The following is a 21,799-nucleotide window of genomic DNA, read 5'->3' on the forward strand; positions in this document are numbered from 1 at the left end:
GATCACCTTGAATTTTAAATAGAAAATATACGTTTCTTTGGTTTAACTTGATGTAATATTTCATTAAGCCTGCCAAAGGAACCAAATTAAATGATTTGTGGGAAGAAATATGTTTTAATTTGGATCAACTGTGAAAGGCACTGACAGGGGGTTCCAGTCTATGTTCTCTTATGACTAAATCTTGAAATCATGCTTTAGAAAAGGAGCTTATGTCAATCCCATATTTTATTATGGCAGTCGCCAACACAACTGCCTTCATCCTGTGTTTTGTGCACTGTTGAGTCTGACAATTACTTCCTTTGTAGGCAATATTTTTTTCTTTTGTTAAGAAGGCCTTTTCTTCTACAGCAATTTCTTAAAATATCAAATGGACTAGTCAAGTCCTTGTTTTGTAATTTTTACATCACCTGAAAATACATTATTTTAAACTTTCACATGAGGAGAACATTTGGAAAGTTTATTCAGAGCTGAATTAACTTTGATTGTATGAGTTAATATGAGATAATGTGAAACTGCCGATTTGCTGTTAAGTTCTTTTGCTGTACAGGCACAGAATGATTCAGAAGATATTCATGACCAACCAATCGATATAATGAAGATAGGGACTTCACTGGTAGACCCAGGTGGCTTGTTCTTAGATTTGCTCAGTGGAGCATTCGAGACAGATGTGTGCAAACAGACAATGAAAAGAGAATACAGAAACTCCTGGGAAATATCTCTAGGGAGGACACATTATTTCTCTTCTCCTAAATTCATGGCGCCTTTTCCTTTTTCTTTTATATAAATCAATGATCTTATATGAAGGGCAAGATCTTTGACCACAGTGCCAGAGGGAGCTGAAACTGTTTAGAAGAGAAAAATACAATACTTAAGAGATATGAATTTCCACAATAGTATATTGTTAATTTGCACTTTTTTTTGCAGGCCTTGTATCTTTTGATGCAGTATTAAACTCCTGTTCCAGAGAGCAGGTGATAAAAAAAAATCTTAGCTTCCTCTACTGAACTTTGATGTGGGCACAGAAAGAACTGAAATCTGATTTCCTACAGATCTTGTCTTACCATTGTCTTTGGTGTCTAAAAGGTACAAGGTCCTTTTGAGATCTTTTCCATAGTTATGCCAACTCTCTATCATGCCAGCCTTCCCTTATGTTGACATACTTAGCTTTGTTATCCTCCTGCCTATCTAGTCATGTGACACTTAAGGAGCTCTATGATCTCTATGCCTCCCAGACTGAGTTGCCAATTTATGACACACGGGAAGGCTCAACAACAGTCACATACTTTTGCACAGAACAAATCGTTTCTTTGAGGAGATCCTAATATAACTAAGAATAAATTTCCATTTTTCCATTACATCTTATTATAGGCAAAAAGTGGAAAATGTCAATGGTAGTGGTCCCAAAACTACCAAACAGGAATCTTAAATTCACAGTCCTCTCTTTTTTGCAGTAATAAATACCAGAATTCTTACTTTAGTTTACTGATTCTCGAATGATGTATGTGTTGTTACTACTTACAGAGAGAAAGCAGCAGCAAGAAAGCACAGCTCCAAGCTAAAAGCATTTTTATCTCTTCTGCTGGCCCTGAAACACTTCAAGACTCTTATAAAGCCTGTTTGATTGATACAGGCTGTTAAAATAATGCATTTAGGAAATTTAATGTTGGCCTGTGAAATCTGCCAATCCTCAAAAAGAAATAAAAAAGGCTTTCTTCAATGAAAATTAAAATACAGCTTCGCACAGAATTGTATGTAAAACTGTTGAATGCATCAGCTGGTTTTCTCATGTAACAGTGACTGGGTAGTCAGTCAGTGATAGTACTGTGATACCAAGTACTCTCAGAAATATGGAAAAATTATACATGTTTTAGACATTGTGTAACAAACATTTTAAATATTTAATACATTCACATTTAATATATTCTTATGTCCTTATAAAGTGCTTTCTTACAAAGTCTACAGAACGGTGGTAAATTTAATCTCCTTGTCTAGATTTGTTCAGCATACACTACACATATTCTTAAATGATATCCACCCACAATACTCTTTATATATTTATACTCTTTTTGTATAGATAATATATAAAGGTAGCTCTATTAAAGCATTCTTACTGTTTCTAAGGATAATAATGTCCCATCTTTAAAATATTGCTAAGGATTAGGTGCTACATCCCCAAAATTAAACAGAGTTAGTGTTTCAGGCTTCTGCATCTCTGGTTTTACAGTTATGTGCTAATCACAATTTACTTGTACCTTCCATCTATTTAGGTAATTGGGTTTATATTCAACTGCATGATTCTAAAATCTAATCACACTGCTAGAGCAAGATGTGTCCTCAGGCAAAGTGAGAGAACAAACAGTCTTGTTTAAGACATGAAGAAACCACACACTAAATAAAAATAATATAATTTTGATTATTAAATCTTCTTGGCCTACGAGAAGTGTTCAGTCACAAACCCAGAGGGTTATTTAGAAATCCAAAAGCATTTACACAGAAGATCCATGGAAACCACAAAACCCTTGCTGTTGAATCATTCCAGCTATGAAGCTTTTGTCATCGACAAACCAAACCCACATTTTTAGAGAAAAGATGAAGCAGTTTCCTGAAATGAATTGCTTCTGATGTGAAAAGCATAAAAGCAGGTTTTGAATTCCTTTAAAGTCCATGGCCAGTGTGCAGTAAAGGAAGGGACTATATGCTGTATTTAAGTTCCCATTTTAAATACTTTAATACATTTTAAATACTTCAATTAATTTTTTTGAATATTTCTAATATTTTTAGGGTTTGCCACGGGTCATGATTGAAGGATGGGGCATCCCTGAAAGTTATGCAAAATTAGTACCTCAAACATGATTTTCATTCACAGAGAATACTGCTTTCAATCATAATGAAAACTATCCTGAAACACCTTCAGTTGAAGTAGGAGCAAGGTACAGATGTTAACAAACACACGCCAAATAACATAAATTCTGAAGGCATTACTACATTTGTTTTATTTACCAGGACTGCACAATGAAAAATCTAAATAAAAGTCTTATGTGTAAGGTCTGTATAAGGTAAACATGGACATCTATTTTTTTTTATTTCTTTACTTATACAGTGCAGCAGAACAGAACAGAGTGCCTGCCTCAAAAAATAACTTCCACAAAGACTAGTTACTGAAAATTTATGCACTAGAAATTTAAAATGGAAAACTGCAAAATATAGCTCAGATAAAACCCCCAAACTATTAAGATGAAACATTTCAAGTTTTTTCCAACCAGATTTTTTTCTGAATATCTATTACCTAGTCACTTCTAATACTGACTTTAATTTCTTTTTCAGAAGACGACAACATTTTTTGTATGTTGTCATCTGCCATGAATGATAATTCAGTTTTACAGCTGGCTGTATTTGGAGCGAGTATCTATATACATAGTCTATGTAACCACTACTTACATCTCAACAGACTCGCACAGAAAGAAAACATTAAAAATCAAACACTTATTATTTGATTGTGAATAACTACTCTCCTTGACTTGGTAATCTGATGGTATTCCAGTGTTTTTTAAAGTGCCTTTTAATACTTCCTGTTGTTTTTCACTTAGGAATCATTAGTAATGACAGCTTCATTTTCATGTATTTCAACACTGTACTGTATTCCTTAGTTTTGCTATTTGAAAGAAAGCTGCATTTCATTTTTTTCATGGCTTAAGTGTTAGCTGGACCAAGTAATTTTAAAACATGTAGCAATGATTAATGTATTTGGATATTTTTCTGGAACAATAACCAACAGACTTCACCTCGATAAACACATCACTTTTTTTTAGGGCATAATAAAGTTCTCTATCTTCTCAGTGCTAAATACATTGACTGGTCAGTTTACAGTGACCAAGGTGAGCGAAAAACTACCATTCATAACAACATGCCCCGAGGCAAGAAACAAGGCAAGAAACAATTTAAAACTTACTGTGGTACAGTGACCTATGAATTATTTGGTATATTGAACTATTATACTAAGTGAACCTGCTCCTTCAAATGATAGAGAAAAATCATCCATGAATACTCAATAATCAGGTGCCTGGACTCTCTTCTGTGATGAGGAAGACAGATTCTCTTTGATTGAATTAGACATTAAGAGTCAGCCATCTCACCTGAGTGCTGTAAGCACTGGATATTTAGTATTCCAGTATTAGCATAAATTGTGCTAACTACCTCATGAACTAGGGATACTTTCAATTTGCAGGGATATAAAATCACAAATCTACTTTATTCTTATTTCTGCATTTTTTAGAATTTTTTTAAATTGGGAGTTAGAGAGTCAGAATCCTTGTGGATTTATGAAATACTCAAAGTAGATTGATTCACAGGTGAGTGAGCATAACTTGAGCATAATTCCTATAGTTTGAAGGCTATCTGCCTAGAGCCAGACAGGGTTTTTTTTAAAGAGTAGAGTATGTTATTAAAATGTAACTGAGATAGGACGTGACTGAGGTCAGAAAGAGACTCCACTTTACATCCCAATAACCATGCCTATAGTTGTAACTACAGCTATGGAGACTTAAAACAGAAGTATAAAATCTATTCTCATATCAGAGAAGTTGTGTATTCATCACTTCAGCCAGTTCCCACAGGTTTTGGTCAAGTTCCCTATGAATAAGTTGCAGACTTGCATGATTTTGTACTACACAACTGCATTATTCTTCTGTAGAAACTAATTTACCCTCTAAATAATCTTAGGAAAGTTTCATCCTTACAGTTTGCAAAAAGGAAAAAGCTTATTGTTTCATGTTTGTTTTCATGGAGAAAATCATATTAAAATTTAAACAATGTTAACCATTTCCACAACTTCCAATTTATCATTTTTACAGGTATCCAGATAGCCAAGAACTTAAAATCTTTCAAAGTAGGTGTTATTAAATATAAAAAGCAGCAGTGAAGCATTAAAGCATGATGGAAATAACTTTCCCTCATACTTTTAGCTTTTGGCTTCTTTCTGGATCACTTTCTCCTTCATATTCCATGGGATGTAATTCAATCTGCTAATCTAGAGGCAGCAAAAAGCATTCTCTTCTAATACTACATATAAAAGAATGATTATAGACTATCCTGCTGTTAAATCATAGGCAGACTGTATACAATTAATGACTTGACTCCACATAACCATGGAGATTTAGATTTATTGGTAAAAATTCAGGTTGACACGCTGTCCTTAATTCACTCTATTGAAAAGTAAGAAACAAAGGTACAATTGCATGAGTTCATGAGCGTCAACCCCAATTTTTAGCTTTAATGTTGATGGTTTTTGCTATTGTCAGTTTTAGTCCTACTAAGAAGAGCTATGTGGAATGTTATATATATATATGATGATAGCATGAACATTTGCTTTTTCCTGTTCTTTAAAAACAGACATACACAGAAATCTATTTTTGGCGATTCCTATGTGAGATTTTAACCAGAAGCAAAAATAAGACTTTTCCATCATATACAAAAAGGTCAAAGCCTAAGTTTCTAAAAACTCTCAGGGGTTTCTTGGAGCACTCAGCCAGCAGTGATCATGAAACTTTGAAAGAAAAGGACAGGCAAATATAAAGGAGAGTTATCTTTATAATTAATAATTAAGAAATATGAATTAAAAGCTAGAAATCACATGTCATTTCCAAAATTCTTCTGTGGTAGTAATGGGGAAAAAGTACATCTGAAAGGGAATGAGCAGCAGTCATGGCTATCTTCAGAAAACTATAAACACATCTCATTGCTCAGCTTTCCAGGTCAAAGGTTGCCTGGCTCTGCTAGGTATGATAAGAAGTTTTCTCTGCAGCTGGAAAACAGTCTCTCAAATTCACAAAAAGGGAATGTGGCTATTTGGTTGCTTATCAATATCACTAATGGAAGACTAAGAGTCTATATGAGTAGTCAAGATTCCTTTATGAGACACTAACAATGGTACAATATGCCACATTAAGTAGTCCAAAATGCCTTACATATGAATTAGACCCAGCATGGGGTAGTTATTCTGAAAATAACAGTGATAGTAATTTGTCCATGATTCCTGTTCCTTATATTTTGATTCATGGGAATGAGTTTTACTGACATCAGTAATCCTAGAAATAAAATTCCAAAGTGGTATGCACAAATATACTCACTATTAGATATAATTTTTTGAGAAGTCTGTAAACTCATCTAATATGAAACAGAAACAAGATCCTATGACTGACCACTCATGATTCATATAGTTAGCAAATAACACAAATTCAGGGACCCGCCATAATCAACCTACAAAACCAGTCATTGCAGAAGTAAAATAATGGAAGATCAACTAAAGCAATAAATATATCTGAAGAAATTGTTATCTGCTCAGAGATTTATAGGCAGAAATTTATGTATATTGTTCTTGGCAAATTACCTATATCTACTGAAGTACAGCCAGTCAAGGCATGTTTGAACAGGGAACTCATATTTCCTACACTTTTCACAAAAATCATATAGAATGTTTTAAGATAAATTTCTGAAATCTCCAATTCTTGGCATTGCTTATAAATACTGAGAAGTAAACACAAATGATCTTCAGTAATCGTATTTCTAATACCTACTAATCAATAGATAAAACAGTAACTAGGTATCTCTCATAATTGAAAAATAAGTCAGGTATCTCACAGGTTCAGGTTTTCTTTCACAGAAAACCTAAGCCAACACTGACTTTCAGATAAACCATTAAAATCTGAGTGTGATCTTATAATAATGGCATTACTCTTTTATCTGAGAGTGTACTCAATCAATATAGTAATGAAGTTTAATCTGGACATTGTATTTTGCTAAGCTATATTAATTATTATATATTTAAATTATTTTGATCTGTGTAATTAACATTCCATAAAATTCACCAACTTTTATTTGTAAGTAGCAATAATCAGTAATTTCCATCTATGAACCAAAATCTTTCTTTGATTAAAGAGGTACAACTCCCAGTGATTCTGTTGTGGGTGTGGACATTTCAGAGCTGGCCTGATTTTTTGTTATGTTTTATATAGTAACGTGGTACCTGAATAAAAACACCTGGAGGATCAGCAGCCAGTTTCTACAAGACTCATAACATCTCCAAACACTGAAGACATATTTGGAACACGCTAGTTTCAAACTCTATTCTGTCAGAATTTGCTTGCATAATAAAACATGAGTTCTTATGAGACCAAAAAGGCTGTAGGAATTCAGCAGTAAATAAAGGTTTGAAAAATGAGAATACTGTTAGGAAAAAATCCTTGTTTTAAGAATAACAGAATTTTGGGGTGGGAATGAACATCAAGAGGTAAGCTAGGCCACTCAAAAGCTGTGAGGCAGGGTCCCAATAAATATCTATTATGACTGGTTTGGATTTATCCAATCTATGTTAACAAATTGCTTATGACAGTTTCCACAGCCTCCCAGGTAATCTGTTTTAATTGTCAGCTATTATCATATTCTAATATTTTCCCCTTATTGCATTATAAGCTTATTATTTATTGTCCCGTCTTCAGTAATTTCAGATGATTTTGTTGTTAATACATTTTAAACTTCTTAACAATATCATGATTAAAACTCAGTAGTACTAGTAGAGTAGTAGTGGTGGGGGTCTACTTTCAAGTCACTTCAGTTCATGTTTATAATTGTCCTTGCAAATAAGGAATTAGAAGCTTTCTTTAAAAAGTTTAGGATGAGAGTTTCAAATGAAGTCACACTCGTCCAGAAAGTCAAGCTCTAAATAGAGTAGGAAATAACATGATTCTTTCTGATGGTACTGCACAGGTATTCTTTTTCCTTTCCCGACCTTTCAACTGTGGAACCTCTCAAGGGGTGTGCCTCACCAACAGGAAGGTGATTTCCTATCCCATTGAGAAAGATTAGGAAAAAGCTTTGAACAGAAATTACAGAAGATAGATAATGGACTTTTAAAATACATGGTACATTTCTTTTACCTAATTTGAGTTTGCCTGTCTCTTACCTTGCTGCAGAACAGCATTTTTCCCTTTTCCTTTTCTTTCTTATTATCACCATCTCAGATGTCCTCATGACTTCTTTCCTGTGTTAGAATTTGATTGATCTCTTTGAGACTTTCTACAATTCTCCCAAGGTCTGTATGTTGGTCTGCACTTTGTTTCAAGACTCATCCTTCACTTAGCTTTCTTTGAAGCTGGGAATCACACTGATTCCAGATTTTATCCTGAGTCAAAATTACACCTCTTGATACACTTTTTGAACTCCTCCACTTCCCAGTTTCTATACTTTCAATCATTCCATTCAGTTTGTCACATTTACAATATATGCTGTTCTGCACAGACAATTGTTAACTGCCTCTGTAAAACACATCATATGCTCATAGCAGTTTACAACAGTGCAAGATAAAGGTTGAAAAATCAGATGATCAATAGTCAGGAAATTCAGAATCTAAGTTCTGAATACCTTGGTTGTACGGAGAGTGCAATTTTTCCATGGAAAAATATAGAATTTAAGATGTTCAGCAGAAACAGCAGAAAAAATCATATTTATGTACAAAACCCATTCTACAGGTAAGACCTGCCTTTTCCTCTACTGTCATTTATGAACCATTGTGAGGAACTCCACAGTAGGTAATACTAAAGTAATTGATCCAGAAAATGTTACTCTACCCCCAACAGTCAATGGCTGGATTTTAATCTAATGTATGAGAGTTCTATCTACTTGAAGTGATTCTTAGCAGGTACCTTATTCTTTACTCATAATACTAGAATTATAAAATTTACATTGGAGAACTTTAATTTCCCAGTCTGCATTAACCTAGCCACTGCTATTCATCCATAGATGTTAAAAGAAAAGTGATGTTAAAGGGAAAAGCCAAAACCCTGAAGCTTTGGTGTATAAGATGTAGCTTTACAATAAGCTCTCGCTCTACAACATATGCACCTTCACTCTTCCAGCCTTAGTAGCTGAAGGACAACTAAAATTGGCCCAAAACCTGTTCTAAATTAATATACTTATATGTAATTTTGAAAATAAAATTAAAGGTACTCAGTCATACCCCAGGAGGATGCTAACTTTAAACATTGTAAGCATGATTTTCTCTTTAATGTCTTCTCATTTAGCACTTTTAATGAAGACTAAGTTGAAAAGAAAAAAATTATTCACGTTTCCAGTAACGGGCTTCAACTATTTGGGATGTGCAAGGTCAAGGAGGCTTTTCCACGGTCTCCCAACTCACATCCAAGGGAACTAATCTAATCTAATGTTTTCTTCCAAGACTTTTAAGCCCTCCTTCCAAACAGGCATAAACCAGAGATTATCACACATATTTGGCAGGAAGTACACATGGAATGAGTCAAGTCTGAAGCTGAATTTACAACAGTTACAGTTAAATATGCTGTAGCATATTTAGTTTGTGTATCTGTAGATTTCACCAGTCTCATTTGTCCAAGGAATATATTTTTATTTCCTTGAACTTTTCCATTAAGAAAGAAAAATACTCCAAAATGTTAAAATCATGCATTTAAAACTATAATTGCTAAAACCATTTATAAGTGCATGAAAAGATAAATTTGCTTTTTACTGATAGTTTATTTTAAGATCACCCATGTACTTTACTGTTATCATTTGCTCTTGGAATCAAATAATATATTTAAGCTAAAATTACTTATGGAACAGTGGCAATGTATGGGTAAATACAATAACCTAACAAAACCTATGCCATATGATGATTTAAATACATAGTGGTTTTACTGTGCTACTGTTCCTGTAGACTACTGAACAATTCTATATTGTACTAGTTGGTTGCCTGCAGTGTTCCAGTTTCTGTGACATTGCTGTTCATCAGTTTGCACAACATATGTCACAATTCTTCATGTCTTACAATTTCTTGCAAGATTGATGTTTTCATTACAGTTAAGCTGAATTTATATAGACATCCACTTAAAGGAAAGGTGTCCTGTAAGAAGCTCTAAGTTCCACCTTTCTCACATAAGTTTTCATAAGAAAGAATTTGTATCCAATGTGACTCTAGCTTTATTTAAGTAAAACTAGTTATTAATTTTTAAAATTTCTTAATAATAAATGAGTACAATCATCCACAATAAAAAGTTAGATAGCTGTTTCTGTAACAGTGGTGAATATTATTTCATGCAGATAGACATGCTTAGTTCTTTGTCTATACTATGACAGTAGACACATTTTAAATTACCTTATGCATTTCTCTTTACAGCTTTTTGTATAATCAAGTTTACTCTATGTGACACCAGAGAATCATCTGAGAAAATATTTAGCTCTTTCAAATCTGATAAAGTTTTCTACAAAGCCCCCACTGGAGTCTGAATATATTATCTTCAAGGAGTTTTAGAACAAAATTTCCAATCAGCATTTTACATACTGCCTGGAGCAGCATATCAAAGCATGGAGCATTTTATCAAGCTTACCCTACCCTCTAACTTACCCTCTACAATTATGTATAGGACTAGCTTGAATTCTAGAAAGTGTTGAGGCAAGGAAGAGTGTGACAAGAATTCTGAATTTCCAAGAAATACCTAGACATGAACTCATGATAAAAGTAGCTGAATACAGTTCGGCAGATCAGCATGTTGCAGTTACAGCTTTTTGAATGTGAAAATATCATAGGAATCATTATAAGTATCTCTGAAGCTCACAACTTTGCAAGCTTGCAGATACAGATTTCTAAGTCCCAAGATCATAATTCCCCCATTAAATGACCAGGTATCATGCAGATGTTGTAATTTCCTTTTTTTGGCCATGTTTGTCAATAGCTTTACAACCAGAGAGGGTTTCAGTTGGCTCTTAATAACACAATAATTCGGTGACTCACCTTGAAGGTGGAGTAGCAGTATTCTAGTCCCTTGTTTGATTCAGAGTAGGCAGGAAAATACCTCCACACTATGACACCACATACTGGTATCATCTGCAATGACCTATGCAAAGTGCAACAGCTTTCTCAGGGTACCATTGGCAATGTTCCTACTATGAATCTCCTGAGTATTTTAATATTTTGTTTTTGCCAAAAATGTTCTTGTGTGGAACCATTAATTCAAAGCTGAATAAACATTTTCTTTGACCTAAGATCACTTTTCTCCACATGACAGAAAGGCATTTAGCTTCAGGCTGAAACTGAATACGAAGAATTGATGAAAATGTTTCCCTTGTCACCATTTTATACACTTATCCACTGCAGATCCTTCAGTTACATTGCTAGCTAGCAATAAAATGTCTCTGGCTATAATCCATTACTCCATCTGACCATATATCAGCCTTTTAAAAGTGATCATATCAAGCAACTTCTAATATCAACAGGTTTTATACCTCAGGTGGCAGAATCTTTCTGGTCATTCTGGCTATGGTCCCAGCTTTACAATTCTTTTTATTTGTTTAGTTGAGGTGTTTTTTTTGTGGGGGTGTGTTTTGGGTTTTTTTTTTTTTTTTTGAGAACATGCCTAAATTGGTTGGCCGATAAAATACAGTATAGTCTGACATAAGATCAGCTTTTTTGGTGATACTGTTGCATCATTAGCTATGTCATCTTTGAAATGTCCAAGTAATTAAAACTTAAGTTTTGTTCAAAAGCCTTATTATAGAGAATAAAACTAGAACAATAGCTGGAAGGAAAGCATGGCTTCTCTTATGTTTAATTTTTATCAAATGAAAAATTTTTAAAATGTCATTTTAGCAATATTGTTTTTCTCCTTCCTGAGACACAAGAAATATGGGAATAGTGATTTGCAGATAACATGTATGAAAGCAGCTGTCACACACTATGTTCTTTTTAGGAACTTATGGAATTAAGGCTATAAGCAGCTTTGCAAATATGTGAGAATTGCAAAAATTTCCATTGTTCAATAACAAATCGAACTAATTACAGCACCATTTGAAATTATCTAAAAATATACATTGGAAAAGACAATTTTCTAGTCTTAACTTCCAATAACTAAAATAAGAAGTGTTGATGATATCAGAGATATGAGTTAAGCTTCCTGATGACTGACTCTGCCCACATTAAAATATTCTGTCCTCTTAAGCAAAGGATGCAAATGAGTATTTAAATAGCCAACTTCCTTCAGCATAGTACTGCAGATTTTCAGGGAGACTGTTGGCTTACTGTACCCATAGTTCATCCAACTGGTGAAAACCTTCCTCGCAGGGAGACATCACTTTCACTTACTCTCCAATGGCAGAACTGTGTCTATGCTAATAGTAAAGAGTGAACTACAGAGATCCCCTCAGGGCTTCCAAGAATTCTGCCCCGTGGCATTTCGCATTTATTTCAACATATATGAACTACAGAGAGTTGTTAAGGAAAAGGCAGATAATCCCTTGGGATAATCAGGCCTAAATTTAAACTGTATAGAGGGGAGTGTATGTTCACAGCAGAAAGGAAAAATGGGTTTCCATGGATGAAGATTAGATAAATTAATATTTAAGGGCATACCATAAAGAAGAAAACAATGGACTGTAATTGATGCTTTTCATCTGACCTCCTTCTCTCACCCTCTCTCTCAATCATTATTTGATACAAGATGACATGAATTCATGAGAGCCAGTGCTAATGAAAAATGCACTAGAACTTAACTGCATTTCAGAGCTGCTGGTGTCAAGGGGACAAGTAATGTCTGTGTCTGTCAGAATGTAAATTAAGTCACTTCATATGATTCACACTCAAGATCCAGAAAAGAACACAGCCAAGAAAATGGAACGACATATTTGGCAAACTTGGTGCTTAATAGAGAATTTGTTATCTTGGTCAAATTTTGATTCCTCATTACACAGCTATTACACTGCAATAAACTATAGGCAACTTGTTATGACCGATAGGGGGAATTTTGAAGACCCTGGGAGTAACAGAGATCATTTTCTGACGACCCTTTCAACCTCAGGAATATTAGAAATCATAATTTCTTTTTATCCTAGGGTTTTTATCTGGTAAAGGGCACAATCATTCTTTAAAAAATAAATAAATGTAGGAATTCTTTAATCATTTTTACTGGAGTAGTTTAATACCTCCATTATGTGCACAAACATCATGTGCCAATTTCCAATGACATCCTGAATATTGTGTGCAACTCAAATTTGGGAAATAGCCTGTTTTATTGGTAACTTATTCAGTGAAAATTGCCATGTATCATTTTGTGATGGAAGTCACAACACTTCCTGTCAGGCTTTCCTGTAACATACTGTTAGGCAAACACAGGAGAGCATAGCACTAGGTCCATCTGTGCCCATGAGTTGCTTTCCAGCTTGTGAGAATTCAGATCAAGTATCTAAATGTTCCTCCCAAGACAAACAGGCTTAACCTTGTGAGCAAAGTACTAAGCAGATGTCATGACCCCTGCAGTATCATGAAAGTCTGTAAAATCTCACTTCAAGGCAAGAGGCTCATGACAGGATTTGTCTACACAAACCAAAGGAGAGGGTTTTCCTGGATGTGAAAGTTTAGCATGGTTTCTCCTTTTTTTCAGTGAAAGAATTTCACATAAAGCCATGTCAAAAAGATACTTGACTACTTTTTTAGCTATATACTACTATTATTATTGTGCAGCTGATAGAAATAATGAGCCAGGGAATGGCTTGAAGAGCTGCTTCCACATTCACAGGAGATAAGGAGGACACAAGTTGAGGACTATCGCTTCTAGAACATCCATGTAATCAGGGTGTAGATTGTTAGTCATCACTACACCACAGACATTGTCCACAAGGAAGACCCCTGTTGCTACCTCCAAGACATCACTCAGTACTCTGGGAGTGTATGGATGATGTACAGAAACTGGCTTATATACAGGTTCCTATAGAATAGCAGACACACGCACATATATGTGCATGTACGTCCACATCCATTAGCAGCTAAACCGCCTCAGTTCTCACCACTATTTCTAGGTCTGCTCTGTGTGCAGTTTGAAGGACATTTTCTATGAAACAGTTAAGACATTACATACTATATGAAATATGCAAACAGCTTTCCCATTCAAAAATTATTCTTAACTTTCAAAATTATTTACAGTTGAAAACAATAAGAGAATCAAATTTAAGCCAGTGGTATTGACTGTAGGTACTCTGAGTGTGCTGCTGAAAACTGGTTTAATTTGCCTGAGTTATGATCTTCCTACTAATCCTAATTAGTACTTGGAATACAAAGTGAAGGACATACTGTTCATTCCTAAATTGCTACTACAGCTAGATGATTTTTCTAAGACACTGCACAAGCTACTTTTCCTACAAGCCCCACAACTTTACTAAGAACCTTTTGGAAAGCTTATCAAGATATGTTACATAACAAACAAGATGAAGTTCAGCAGAGACAGTGACATCACCTTTTACCCATTTTGCAGTTGATCCTGCAACCTTATTTATGCACATTGAGTTTTTCATGACAGATATAGGATATTGGACTATCTGTAGTCTGAAGTTTGCCACATTAGTTACCTTCCAAAATGTTCATTGAATAAAAGAGGTTGAAGGAAATTAGGAGACATATTTGTACCTAGCCCTGAGATAAAAGGTAACTTAATTATTTGTCTTCTTAACACCAAGCTCTACCCCAGTTTGCAGCTTATTAATTTTTTTTTATTTCAAAAGTTTATAGCCCAATTGTGCTCAGTAGTTTTATTAAAAATTATAACAGTCTGCTTTTTTTCTGTCTTTGTGAAAAGGAATGATTTGAACAGAATGTCTTTCAGAAATACTTCTGCTTGGTCTGTACTTCTGGCTAAATCAGCATGTGCACAGAGCATCACATGAAAAATGCAGACACACATCAAGTATAAAAAACTAATACTACCTGTGCCTCAGCTGGGGCTAATAAGAATTTTTGTACACTGGAAGTAATAGCTGTGTCTTGCATGGCCCTTTATCTTTGCTGGCAAAATCTGACTTCAGATGAGTCAGAAGCCAAACTCTGCCAGGTTTAACAAATGTCCACAGAGGATGAACAGACAGAATTATTTATTTCTATTAAGAATACCAGACAGTGTATTTTACAGGAAGTAATTTCATTATCTGTTGAAGTGCTAGGGTTCAGCATTTCAATACACAAAATTGCATTAATGGCATTAATTTGATTCACCTCATTAGCACCCAGGCACATTTAGTGAAAAATGCCAGAATTGTTAGTTGGTTCCAGTAATCAAAGTGAAAGGCCCTGAAAGCTTTAACTCTATAATCAACATATAATATGTATAAAGTATGATACATATAATATGTGGTTTATAGTATATATAATATATTGTGTAATATACAATCAGTATATAAAAAGAGGCAATACACATAATCATATTGCCGTGAAGAAGAAGTTTCAGTAAAATTACACTGCAAAAAGAGTTTGAGTTTGATCACTGGATCTAGAAGAGAGAAAACTAATTGAGAACCACAGTTTTACGTAATAGGATACATCTTGCCACAGTTGAAGGAAAACTAGGAGGAAAAGATCTACTTTGTCTTACTCCTGCAAAGGAATATGGAAATGGCAGACAGAAAAACTGAAACAAATGTTACAAGCAAATACCATTTTCTACTAACAAGTAGTGTCTCCTTTTAGATATTTTTTGGTTTATTTTCAGTACTTCAGCTACTTTTTAGAGAACACAAATCAAACCAGGTCCATAGACAGAGTTTACAGAAACTACCTCTTCTTTAAAAGGCTCTTGCAGGCCATATTATATGCTGCCTAGTACTGATGGTCCTGACATGAAAAAGCTTAACTTAATCTCCATTTGAGAAAACTTCGTATCATTTAGGTATTTACTGGTGTCAAGTGGAGACAAAAATTAACACTCAATACCCAGACATGGCTGAACTGGGATGTTATCTCTTAGGCACATGAGGCACAAGGTGGTATCAGCTTATAGATGCAAGAATTGTGTCTAGTTAAAAGATTTCTTATAAATGACTACACTGAAATATAAGCATGTTAAATGGTTTTTTTTTTAATATTATGGTACAGAAAAAATCTGATTTTAATATCATTAAAATTTGGAATGTTAAAATGCCCATTAAAATGATCATTATCATTCTAAAAGAACAACAATTCTTAATTATGAGTTCGGCTTTTGCTTGCTTAAAGCAATTTTTAGTTTTCCATTTACTATGCCCATTTTCTACATGAAATGAAATTGATCCTTCCTGCTTTGAATCTAGTACTAACCATTATGAAATCATATTAGATATTTCAGTGCCTGTATCTCTAGGACATATGGTGCCCTAAGTGAGAAAAATAACTTAGATTCAGGGTCTGTAACCTGATTGTCTATTGTTTTCCAACTCGAACAAGATTTGAAGAACATACACTCTGCTGGGTCTATGTAACCTGTAACAAATTTCTACCGTAATAGTCACACTGCAGCATTTGAAAATTGGCAATTACTCATTTTGTCATGAGCTAGTAACCAAAAGAGTGAAATTCTCATCTGTGAAGAATAGTGCAGTAAATAATGGATTACCAAAGTCAGGCACTCTCACTGAAAGTATATCCTCTTGCTTATACCTAACAAAGCTAATGTTCAATATGGCTCTCCTTGTCTTTCACTATACAAAGTTTATGTTAACTTTAATCAATTACATCTCTAGAAAGAAGATATTTTAAAAAGCAGAAAACTAATCATGTTAATAAGATTTCACTCAACAGAATCAGACAACAAACCACAATTCATCTTACTATAGACTTGTAAGAAGTTGTGACAACCTCGCACAGACATCTATAAATGCTACTTCACAAACATTTTCTGTTCAAACTAAAAGTAGTCTGTTTAAAAGAATACACTAATCCAGATTTTTCACAGCAAAGCCATAAAAAGTAGAATTCGTATTTCCTGCCCTTCACTGTAAAATGAAGTCCTTAGTCTTAATTGACCATTCAGGTTTTGCCATAATTTGTGGGGAAAGATAGTCACCTCCATAAGACAATTCACTCTGTCCTCATATGGAACATCCCAGATGGAAGGAACTGTTCTCTGGAGTTCCTCTCTTTCTCAGCCTCCCTCCAAAAATCTCTATAGGGACATTAAGTAACTTTGGATAATAACCTTTTTGACAGCTGAAATAAAAAAAAGATTAATCCATTTTCGCAGGCTTTTGGGTCAGAAATCCTAGTTTGTGGCCAATTGGGGTTTTTTTCCTATGCAGACTGATTATTTTGGCTTGTAGTTTCAGTATCTCATAGGCATCTGGTTAAAATTCTTACTGCACTACACCTGCCATGCTGTCAGAGACATGTTTGTCTGCTCCATCTAGAAAGCTGATAGGGAGTCCAGACTTTCAATCACTCCTGTAATTAGCATTAGATCTTTGAAATGGAATGAGAAAGGTTGCTATCGGGTTACTAGGCAATCAGTACAAGTGTGGGCAAGATTTATAGCAGAATAGATAAGGGTAAAGAGAGAGTCATTACAGAGTAGTTTCTGATGATTAAATAATGCCTTAACCCGGAAGCAAGGCAGGTTTTTTATCCTCCATAAGAAACAAACAGAAACGTTTGAATTGTTCCTGTTCAGAAAAAAGTCTCAGCAGCTAGCCAATACCAGTTCTGCATATTTTCATCTTCTGAGTTAACTATTAGCATACAATAAATATTCAGATTTTTATATGCACCTAAGCAACTCAGTTCCTTATGCAGTTTTCTATTATGCAGAAATAAAAGTGAGAATTTGTTTAAAATGTATATATTTTAGGTAAACATTAAACAAAACCCTAAAAAAACCCCCAAGTATAGGTAATATTCCATACCTGAGTAGTGGCTGCTTTGGATAAGAAGGTTGGTCACTATTTTGGCATGGCTGAGGTTTTTTTGTGACTTGCTTATAAATATTCCTGGCAGTTACTCCAATCCACAGCATAGTAGAGAGTGTAGAATAATGTAGTACAATGCCAACCTGAAAAAAAAAGAGTGGGCAGTTAATTGTCAGAAAATGGATCAGGAAAACTGGAGTTTTAGAAGAATCTTACTGCATAAGTGTACAAGCAAACAGATTTTCTTAATCTGAACTATTAATTGCATCATTTTTTCTTTCTCTTTGGTTATTTCTAACCAGGGAAAACACTTTTTAAAAGCAGATGGAATCTGTTATTTAATCCATCATAGATAATATCTGTGATGCCAGATGGTATGTTACAAAATCAAGACTGTAAAGACATTTGTTTTCTAAGAACCTGATTAATGACAACTTTTTATACCTGGATTTAGAGTGATAGAAAGCTTAGTTTGTGTTGCAGCTCTGCTATCTTACCATGACAATGCAATTTAAAAATTAATGAGAGGTCAGCATTTTTCTTGCTATTATACTATTTCCTTTCATTTCTCAAGAATATCCTGCTGTAGTTCTGCCTCAGCTGCATATATCCAAGGTTGACTTCTCATAATGGGATTTATGCTATTTGCCTAAAACCAAATTATTTTCAGACATATTTTAAGGAACTTAAAAACTTGGCCATACAATTTTCAAAATTAAATGACAGATCTTGGCATCCTCTGTCAAAAGGAAATACGAACTCTCAACAGTGTTGTTAACATTTGTTTCCAAGAAACTGGTGTGTTTATCATTGAAAGTAAAGTAAAGTTCAAACACCTCTAAAATACTAACATCTTTGTTATGTTAGTAATTGTTATTCATTACTATGGAAACAGTAATTGGAATTTTATCCAATCTCCAGTGCTTTATTACATCAGCTAAGTCTCCATCTGATTATATAAAATGAGGTTACCTTTGAAGCAATAACCTGACATTTTGCAGTGACAAGTAAAATATTGCTATAATTGGAAAGCACATAAATGTTTAAGAAATACAGAGAATTGCTGAATAAAGCTAACACAAATCTATTATAATGATTTATTTGAACCAGTGTTCATTCTTGCTCAACTTAAAACAAAATAATTGATAGGTAAAGAAAAAAAAATCCATTAATTTTGTTTATATTTAGTAATATAGCACAAAACTTGAAGACAGCAGCAAATATCAACAGAAAACCCTTTGTAATTTTCACTGGGACTTGTCTGACACATTAGACAAGGGAGTATAAAGCCTTCATAGCTGTTGTCGCTTGAGGTAAAAGAAGCAGAAATAAGAGAATGAGACAACTTTGTACCATCAGCTGGCAGACATTGCCAGTTCAGTGGCTAGTGCTGCCTGGACTTAGTTCATATGCAGCTTGCAGCATTTCTTAGGGATGCAGTGAATATGACTATGAGCTGGGGGCAGGGAGTGAAGGAGTAAGGCATAAAGGAGAAGAAGGGAAAAGAATGAGGGAGAAAAAAAAGTTTGGAACCATGAAAAAGAACTGGAAAAGTTCTAGAGGTATGGTTTATAACTTTTCTTACAGCACTATTATGTATTCTATGATTATTCTAAAGAAATATGCCAGAGTCGTGCTTCAACATGTTGAACTGAGAAATTCATCCTGTAGCATCCATAGCCCCATAGCTATTGTGCTCTTCTGGAAAGCAGGGATTATGAGATTGAACTCTTTCAGACTGAGGGTACAGAATCAATAGAGAGTGATGCAGTTGTGTCTCCTCTTGCCTCATTTCTTACATGAAAGGAATAAAATTCCTTCTGCCCTCTGAAGGAAAGTAATTTCAGACCCTAACTGGAAGATGGAAGGGGTTGACTACATCATCCACTGGCTGGCTCAAGCACCTTTCTGCAGTGTAGTGGCTCCGATTAATCCCGTTCTGCCGTTCTAACACCACCTTTGCCTCACATGCACCATTTTCCCATAAACTCAAGACTCTAGATTCTACATCAACAGCCAGCTTTCTTGACACCCAGCATTAGATTTGTGGGTAATCTAAACAGTCTGTAGATACAGACTCACACAAGAAAGCTGTGAAGAAGCAATCAACGCTCCAGACCGGCACTCTACCACTTTTCTTGATAAATCACAAAGACTGCACAGCACATACGCAAGTGAGGCCACCTGCACAAAATCCTCTCTAAAATAGGTATGTAGGTATAAAAGGGAGCTTTAGTTTTTTAGATTCCAGATAAAAATAAATATCTTCTCATCTCTGATAACACTTTTTTTTTGTGTAATTACTTCAGTTTCAAGAGGATATGAAGGTTTTTCCTGCTTTCTATAACAGAAAATGGCTCCATTTCGATAGCATTAATTCCTGCTGCTTAAAATTAGCCTGGGACATCTCATTTAGAGGGAGAAGGTGATCCAAATGAAGTTATTTTAGAACCATCCTTTTTGGTTAATTATGAAGGATAAAAATTTGCTCAGTCTGTTATTTCATTTGAGTAAGGATGGTGCAGTGAAATCAGTGCAAAAGTTTTAGGGATAATTACAATAAGAAAGGTGGAGGTTCAATGGCTTTGACACCACATTTCAATGATTAGGACAGAAAATACTTGCACTTGGAATCTTCCTTTATGCTCTCAGAAAACAAAAGTGCAAATTACATTGCTGCGGGTGAAGCTTGTAGCAGATGGAAAGATACCTGAGCTATAGCAACATCAATGGTGTTACACACAGAGTATAACTAATCTTTTAGTGCTGCTTGAAGCAGTAATAGTTTCACAAACTTATTTTTAAATCTACATTTTTTCCAGAACTGACCCCTCCCCCCAACCCAAAAAAAAAAGCCGAGGAGAGACAAAACTTAAAAAGACACAAACCTTTCATTAGGCTGAATAATTTAAAGAATTGCTGTATTCCATATGCAGAAGAAAAGGAGTGCTGTCCACTGCTTATGCAAGCTATTGCAACTGCTCAAATGCATGAGCTTCTTCAGAATCCATTAGTAGGTCTGACCTTTCTACCTCCCAGCTTTGGCACCCTGAACATTAATTCACTGAGTAATCCTCTCAGGGTTACCAGAGGAGACAACAGGCACTGGGACTCACAGAGTTTTGAAAAACGTTGCTGTCAGCAGTCAAGAAAGGGTCTCTGGTAGGGTACAGTGTTCTGGAAGCGAACGTTTGCTCAGTGTCTATAACCAGCCATAGGAGTCTTGTCTTAGATTGCCTGGACGGTCGCATCTGTTAACCCTACCTAATTACATCAAACAATTTCTACCAAGAAACAGAGGACTGTGTGTGTCCTTTGTGTCATGTATCTTTCCTATATTTTAACTGCCAATGTGTTGTGTGTTGATGTAGCACGGTGTCAGGTAAATAAATAACTTTATGAAATTATTAGAAGGCATATGTGAATGGAGCCATTCAGTTTCTCTAACTGTGCGTGTTTCTCAGCAGCTCAGGATCTGGCCCTGTACCACAGCAAGAAACAGCTGTCACTGATAATGCATTTTATGAAGATACCCCTGTAGTTTATGTATTACTCATAACAGATTATTAATAACTCATTCATCTCAATCAATTTTTCATTATAGCTGTTAATACTCCATTGTTACCATGCAATTTGCAAAGTAAATAACCAGACAATGATTGTAACAACAGATGGTCACTTGTGATTGTATAATTACATGGCCATGGCTGCCCTACAAACTAATCTGCTACCCTCAGTAGCAAACTGTACATAAAGACAATGGTAAGTGATATTTCATTTTGCTAGAAGTACAGATAATTATAATACAAGGTATTGTTAGGTATTTATCTTGGAATACTCTAGTGGAAAACTGTGTCAATTAAATGAATATCATATAATATAATATAGGTAGACTTTGCCTGTAGAATGTTACAGATGCGGATGGATCTACACATGCTGTTTATGGATGGTCATGCACATGTATATACACTGGTTATGCAAATTTTGTAGTGACTCCAGTCTTGGCTGGCAACTCTTGCTGTTTACACCCATTCACACCAATCAGAAGAACCAGATTAGTTACAGGCAAGAATATGTGGGAGAATGTTGGCTTTAAAAAGTG

General features: G+C 34.8%; 1 protein-coding gene across 1 annotated transcript in view; it reads right to left on the bottom strand.

Annotated features, from left to right (window-relative positions):
* LOC311192813 (adhesion G protein-coupled receptor A3-like) overlaps positions 1 to 21,799 on the bottom strand; it is a gene marked incomplete at both ends in the record, with an annotated part of 265,676 nt that overhangs the window by 12,968 nt on the left and 230,909 nt on the right. Inside the window, one exon of the mRNA XM_084265407.1 lies at positions 17,695 to 17,840. Coding sequence (XP_084121533.1) covers positions 17,695 to 17,840 — 146 coding nt within the window. The remainder of the gene's footprint in view (positions 1 to 17,694; positions 17,841 to 21,799) is intronic.

The sequence above is a fragment of the Gallinula chloropus genome (assembly GCF_964237585.1).
Source record: "Gallinula chloropus genome assembly, chromosome: 5".
Taxonomy (NCBI): Eukaryota; Metazoa; Chordata; class Aves; order Gruiformes; family Rallidae; genus Gallinula; species Gallinula chloropus.